This window comes from Cyclospora cayetanensis, unplaced genomic scaffold, assembly GCF_002999335.1.
Source record: "Cyclospora cayetanensis isolate NF1_C8 unplaced genomic scaffold, CcayRef3 CcayRef3_contig_71, whole genome shotgun sequence".
NCBI lineage: Eukaryota > Apicomplexa > Conoidasida > Eucoccidiorida > Eimeriidae > Cyclospora > Cyclospora cayetanensis.
Window position 1 is genome coordinate 88,135 of NW_020312712.1, and position 6,819 is coordinate 94,953.

The 6,819-nt window shown below is 53.6% G+C and overlaps 2 protein-coding genes across 2 annotated transcripts; one reads left to right on the forward strand and one right to left on the reverse strand.

Annotated features, from left to right (window-relative positions):
* Positions 1-645: 645 nt before the first annotated feature.
* Positions 646-2,091, forward strand: LOC113146878 (corneodesmosin-like). Its single transcript, XM_026335531.1, has 2 exons — positions 646-1,504; positions 2,054-2,091. The coding sequence occupies exons 1-2, from the start codon at positions 646-648 to the stop codon at positions 2,089-2,091; spliced, it is 897 nt and encodes a 298-aa protein (XP_026191316.1).
* Positions 2,092-2,545: 454 nt separating this feature from the next.
* On the reverse strand, positions 2,546-6,461 carry LOC34624643 (probable protein phosphatase 2C 6). The gene is made up of 9 exons (XM_026335532.1): positions 6,291-6,461; positions 5,457-5,577; positions 4,929-5,033; positions 4,678-4,746; positions 4,128-4,312; positions 3,538-3,649; positions 3,099-3,184; positions 2,815-2,968; positions 2,546-2,646 (listed from the first exon to the last, which is right to left on the reverse strand). Exons 1-9 carry the CDS (start codon positions 6,459-6,461, stop codon positions 2,546-2,548), a joined length of 1,104 nt encoding a protein of 367 aa, XP_026191317.1.
* Between the last annotated feature and the right edge of the window lie 358 nt (positions 6,462-6,819).

Genomic DNA, 6,819 nt, shown 5'->3' on the forward strand with positions numbered 1-6,819 from the left:
ATATAGATGCCTGAAGGAGTTGCGACAAAGCGCCGAAATATACCCGAGAGCAGATTCGCCCTTTCCGTTGTGGACTCGCAGTAGAGCAGTCTCTTGCATTGGGGTTATCAACAGGGTGCGCCGCCCGCGTAGGGCGTTCCCAGCATGAGTTCATGAGACTTGTGCTCAATGTGATCAAAATAAAGATGCCTTCTACGATTTCCCATTTGACTCTCTATGGCACTCACAAAGAGAGGAGCGAAGGCTGGACGCAACAGAGTCTCTAGACGTTCCGGTGGTCGCCTAGGCGAACACCGTACCGGCCCGGTCCTATGTCTGCAGCCTTCTCGTACATCTCGACCAGTGCCTCAAGTGGGCTTTCATGAAGCAAATTTGAGGTGTCGTTCTTCATTTAAGAGCGCTCTTTACTCCGGGGAAACGCAAGCAGTTCAGCCGGCCTAAAACGATCGCTGCAACGGGACGACGCCATCCAAAACGTTGCGATGAATGATGCCTCTTGAGAGAAAGAAAGCATTCAATCCCCACCTACGACAGCTCTTTAGCTCTGGCTTTTGAGGAATTCGACCCTGTGGACGCTCAGGTTGGCTCTGGAGTGGCATATCGAGGAACTCAGACTCAAAGAGAAAAGGTGGCGCGGCGTACGTCATGGGGTTCTCTTTGCGATGGATTCGAAACACGGCGCTTGTGGGCATAGCCATACTTAGCGGCTTCAGAGAAACACCTTGGGGGGCGGTTGGCGAGACGGTTGCTCTAGAGGATGCCTCGCTTCTGCTTGCCAATCCCACGGGTGAGGGAGCAGCGGCAGGAGGGGCGCCATCACCCACAGATAATTCTGCTGTTGCAAGCACCTCTGACGCTGTTTCTAGCGGCAGCGAATCAGAAAAAGACGCTTCATCTGTGGGAGGCCCCCCGGAAGGGGGGGGAGCCAAAGCTAAATCCAAAGGCAGTGGCCGACGGTCAGGCAAGGGCTGGCTAAAAAAGCTAAAAAGCCCATTTCCGTTCAAAAAGGGGAGAAGGGGGTCCACTAAGCAAACCTCCACAGGGGTTGAGAGCGCAGACGAGGGACATAGCTCCGAAGACGACGCCTCATCTGTGGGAGACGCCTCGGAAACGGGGGATACCGGAGCTACATCCGGAAGCAGTGGCAAACAGAAACGTAGAAGCCTCATGAAAGGGCTAAAAAGCCCGTTTCCGTGGTTTAAAAAGGGGGAAAAGGGGCCTACTAAGCAAGCCTCCATAGAGGTTGAGAGCGGTGACGAGGGAGATAGCTCCGAAGATGAAGCCAGCAGCAGTAGTGTAGGCACCGCAGCTAAAAGCGGTCCCAAGAGTAGAAGTAAAAAGATGTCGAGCTCTCGTAAAATGCGCTTTCCATTTGGCAAGAAAAAACCAAAGTCAGGCGGGGAATCCGCATCTGGGGAAGTGCCTATGTCGGAGCTTCCGTCCACAAGCGCGCCAGCCAGTGCCTCCACAGACGGAGATAGCGCAGCGGAGTCACCGTCACGCAGCAAGCCGAAAAAGCGCGGCTTCTTCGGAAGGAGAGCACCCCGCAGTCTCCAGCTCGGCCTAACGATCAGGAGAGGAGGGTCAAAACGTGCGGGCAAGCGCGACAGAACGCATGCCAGCAGCAGCGCGTCTCTTCTGCTACAACCAAAGCTATCACCCAGTGCTAGCGCAAACCCGGCAGATGGATTTCCAGTTGTTCTCCCTTTGCCCCCAAGGACGGAGATGCGCCACCCAGGATCCCCTGCTGTGGGCTGCATGCCTGTGCAACTAACTTTGGGGTATGAGGAGTTTGCCGCACAGCTTCCCTCTGCGGGGGCTGGCTGTCGTTTCCTGCATCCGCAGTAGTGCGGACAGTCAATGGCGCCAAGTGGCCCTCTGGCTGCCCAACTGTGACTGGCGTGAGAGGCTGCCTCGTTGCCTAGGCGCAGCCACGCGACGGGGCAGCTTTATCCCTCCAAGACAATGCCATGGGAAGGGGGGAGGGCGGCCGGTGGCTAGATAAAAAATATAAGGAAAATATATATATATATAAATGTGTATATATGTGTAGACGACGATGCAGATACGAAGGCTACCTATGCGCTGTGAGCAGCATGTGTATTTGAGCTCCTGCAAACCCACCCCGTTAAAACTAGCACATCGCGTCAGAGTTGGTTTTGCACCCTTGCGCAAGGCACAGAGGCGCCTCTTCTAGCCCCTAGCCCCCACACATCCCTCCCTGTAGTGGAATTCCTTGCTTCGGATCACGCATCTCACTCGGGCGAAGGAAGAAGACCCTTCCGCCACCGCATTCGACACAACCTGCAGAACCTCCACTAGGGAAGAAGACCTCCTGAGACTTAGACTGCATGAACGTAAAAAGACTGAGGGGCGCAATATGCGGCGTCTCAGGCCACCAACACGCCCCTGATTTGTCAATGCTGGGGACTTGTCCACCACGCGAACACGCACCGCGCCATCTCGCTGCATTGCTTCTCGACTCGCCTCGCCAGAAAGCCTAGAAAAAAAACCACGTGAGCACTGCTCTTCTTCCACTCCGCGCTCAGTAGAGGGTGGCGTAAAGTCCCAAATCCGTCATCCAAGCGCCGCTACGCTCCAGTGTTGCTTCGGATTCCATCATTGTCGGGCGCTCTGTCCGCGTGCCTGAGGAAGCGAGAAGGATTGCGCACAATGGCATAGGTCAAACCACGCGCTCTGCTAGCAAACGGACAAAGCTGCCTACTTCCCGCCGCCGCTATGTCTTGCACCCGTTCTTTCACGGCTGCACCCACATAAAACCCCTCCTGCGATCTTGGCGGCTCGCGTGCTTACCCAAGACATCCGTCTCCGCGGCGGTCACCACCGTTGAGGGAAGCGCAGTCGGTAGAACCTTGACAATCATGGCGCTGATGTTATCCCAACTCCCCATGAGATACGCGGTAGTCACTAGGCGCGTTGCTGTCTCTTCTAGGTCGCCCCCAGTTGCCTGCGGCCACAAAAAAACATCCCTAGCATGGAAATGGAAGCGCCAGTATATATATATATATGATGAGAGAGAAAAAAACGCGCCGGCAGATGAACAACAAACGCACAGCCCGCCACCGCTGCACAGTTGCGCTCGGGGGACCGATGCTTGCCTGAAGCTGCATAGCAACATAGTTTGCCACAAACTTCCACGTCATTCCCTGAGCCTCGAAGACCCCTGAAGCGCAGAGCAGGCAAACAGATTGCCGCAAAAAAGCCCCCTGATCGATCAGACACATAAGAGCTGCCAAGGAACGCAAAGAGGAAACAGCAACAACGCGCGGGCGCGCGCGCGCGAGAGAGAAGACTGAAGAGAAAGAAAGAGAGAGCGAAAAACAGAAAGGGAGACAAAGAAAGACAGAGAGTGTGCAGTTCACAGTTGTTACAAAACAGCAACCCACAGAGGACCCCGCCAAGGCAGCGCACTGTCCTCCACTTCCCCTACACACCCTGCCCAAGGCCACCCACCCACCCACCCACCCACACATACACGCACACACACACACACAAACATAAACATAAAGGGCGCACCGTCGCAAGCAAACACCAAAATGTCTCCCGGTTTGACTTTGATGGTCCGTGAGTGCGGCAAAGCCACCACCTTCTGCTGAGAAGGTAGCAAATCGCTTCGGTTCTTCATGCGCTGCGCACAACACAACGTCAATTCTGACCATTCCCCCATGAAAATCGGCTCCAAACCCGTCACACTTTTACCCTCGCTCAGCCTTGCAGTCCACCCGGGGTCGAATTAAGCTCCTCTCTGTAAGACCTGCATTGCCCTTTCCTCCAAAGGCCGCAACCCTTGAACCCGATAGTTTGTGGCACCCATGGAGCATGGTGGCAGAGAATTTTCGAAAAGCTCCGCCGAAGGAAGGCTAGGCCGTCCATGTTCCACAGTCGCAGGAAATATACGAGGGAGGCAGGAGGCGAAGGTTATACAGAAAAAGCCAGCAGAAAGCCCAAAGGAGGCAGAAGCGGAGAAGGATTTCTTTGCTCTCTGTGTCTATGTCTCTCTCTCTCTTTCTCTCTCTCTAGTCTTGCTTCCACAGCATCCTTTTCCCCCTCCCTCTATTGCTCTAAAGAGCACAGAGTGAAAGAATCTGAATGCTGTGGGGCCTTACGAAATCGCCAAAGCTACGACTCAGGGCAAGGCGCCCATCAATTCTCCAAACGGCCATTGCAGTGCGAATGACAGATCCCCCCGCTCGCCGTACACGACTCATTTCTAAGGGGTCGCTTGGCTTCTGATCAACAGACATTGGCGTAAAAGTGCCGTCTTCGTGCAGAACCATCAAACGGGAGTCTCCTGTAGGCGCAAAACACACAGATACGGCCACCCGCACAGAAACACGTATGCATACACAGGCACCAGCTGCGTGTGCACCTAGGCAGTGACACCAGTGTTCTAATTGTACAGCTACGCGCACAAAAAAGATTGTAGGGGAAGCGCGCACACAGGCGCCTCCCGCCAAGAGAGCTACGCGGCTTTCGACCCGCCCTCGAGCCTCAAAAGCACAGAGGCCTTTTTACCTCCTTCTCTCCCACGCCGCTGTATCAATCACACAGCGGAGTCGAAAATCGACAAGGCACATTCCCAAGAGAGCGCGGAGCACGCGGAGAAGGCAGGCATGAAGTCGCTCTTTGCAACGCCAGCGCGGCTGCACCACCTACCGATGTTTGCCACATGAAGCATATACTCCGGGATGCCGGGGTCTATAGCCTCCATCACAGCAATGATGCCTGCACATCCACGCAACGCTGCATTCATGCAGAGATCGCTCGGTCCTTGAAGGGGCTGCCGCACGCTTACCCAGAGGCGAAGCGCCTACCTCCTACCGCGCCATTAAAAAAACAGGCAGGAGCGACTTGCCGAGGAGGAGAAAACAAGAGGTGCAGGGATAACACCACAAATCGCTTCTTACCTGTCGAGCCAGGGCCGATAGGAACATCTGGATCGCTGCGTAGCGCAGCGTCGAGGGCGAAGCTCGCCTTCGCAAAGGCGTTCGCCGAAAATTCCTGCATGCGGCCTGGAAGCCGCACCAGCACAGTCGTCGAAGCAGAACAGTGTGAAGCCTTTCTTAGGAAAGGAGATGCGCACGCTGTGCATTTGCGAGCGTCGAAAGCAGCACTTCCTGCAAGAAGGCGCGCCGCCCTTCAGAAATTACAACACACACCCCTATAGCAGAGGCGCACGGACTGCCAGCAAGTGTCAGGGGTACAGCGGAGAAGGTCGGGAGAAATCAAACAAGCCTTTAGAGGGGACCAGCCAAGGGCGGCGCTGCCCGCGGAATTTCAAGCACTAAGATGGAGCACAGACGGAAATGTGCAGCTAGCCAGGCATACAGTACGGCAGGCGCTCCCCAAGAGTCTCAAAGCACCCTACCAACAACAGGCTGCAGAAAAGACGCGAAAAGAGGCGTAAAAAACGTTCAAGAGGAGCAGAAACTTACCATAAAAGGTGGGTGCGAGGACTGAGCACTTGCGGGAGACAATGTAGCCTCCATGTCCATCAAAGAGGGCCTTCAACCTTGATCCTGGACGGCCTGGGAGGGGGGCTGCAACGAGCATTGCCTAAACACACATATACATACATATATACATGCACACATACACATCGATACACACACACATATATATACACATACATAAATGCACGCATATACATACATACATAAATGCACGCATATATATACATACATAAATGCACGCATATATATGTACATACATAAATGCACGCATATACATACATACACACTTGCACGCATATACATACATACATACATGCACGCATATACATACATACACACATGCACGCATATACATACATACACACACATACATACACATACATTCATATACACATACATACATACCCATGCATTCATATACATACACACACATGCATACCCATACATACCCACACATACACACATGCCACATGAAGCAGCCGCACCTGCATGCCGGTTCTCCCTACAGAGAATTGGCACTCACCAACCCCTAATCAGCACCCCAGTGTCAACGTGGATCACAAGAAGGCCTCAGAATACCAAAACCAAGATGTGTGGAGCATAATCTGTGCCGCCGTTTCCAGCGATACGCTAGCTACGCTGAAGGATGCATTGTCAAAGACCCCTCCTTACCCCCCCCATGACTACCATTGCCTTCTGAAAGAGAGCAAGACGGACATGCAGAATGAGAAGTCTATATATACATATATATATATATATATGTCTATCTATTTATATACACAGAGAGAAAGAGAAGAACGGTTAACCCATGCGTACATCTTCGTCGAACGATCTCTTTCCTAGAATTGTCGCAGCAGCTGTTTCCGTAAAGCCATCCTGAACTTTCATGGTCTTTGTTTTAAGGTGGCTAGATACACACTGCTCTACTGCCCCAGAAGCACCCGTAACAGCTCCTGGCTGTTGCGTAGGGGCTTTGGAAGACTTCATAGAGAAGTGTATCGCGGCAGCCTGCCCAAGCTGCTGCTTCCCCTTCTCGCGCATCGCATCCACCAGCTGCAACAGCGCCTCAAGTTCGACATTTGCGGAGGCCACAACCTGCTGAGCATTCTCCCCCCCGATGACCCCTGGAGAAGGAAGCTGATCCTCATTCAAATCTGCTTCGCTTGTGTGCTGCTCTCTTTGCTCCTCCTCCTTCTGGTCGTCCTCTTGTTGCTCAAGCTCCTGCTGCTGCATCTCTTCCCCCTCAAGTTGATCTGCATCAATTTTCTGCGGCTGCCCTTCCGACGCGGAGGACGCATGGAGCTGCTGCTCCTGCTCCCGAGTAGCATGGCTGGACAGAGCAGAC

Coding starts and splice junctions, on each gene's coding strand:
- LOC113146878 (XM_026335531.1), top strand. CDS start 646: ATGGGGTTCTCTTTGCGATGGATTCGAAACACGGCGCTTGTGGGCATA. Junction 1,505..2,053: donor AGCGGAGTCACCGTCACGCA/GCAAGCCGAAAA, acceptor ATATATGTGTAG/ACGACGATGCAGATACGAAG.
- LOC34624643 (XM_026335532.1), bottom strand. CDS start 6,461: ATGAAGTCTTCCAAAGCCCCTACGCAACAGCCAGGAGCTGTTACGGGT. Junction 4,747..4,928: donor TATCGGCCCTGGCTCGACAG/GTAAGAAGCGAT, acceptor GTGGATGTGCAG/GCATCATTGCTGTGATGGAG. Junction 3,650..4,127: donor GTCGTAGCTTTGGCGATTTC/GTAAGGCCCCAC, acceptor TGTTGTGCGCAG/CGCATGAAGAACCGAAGCGA.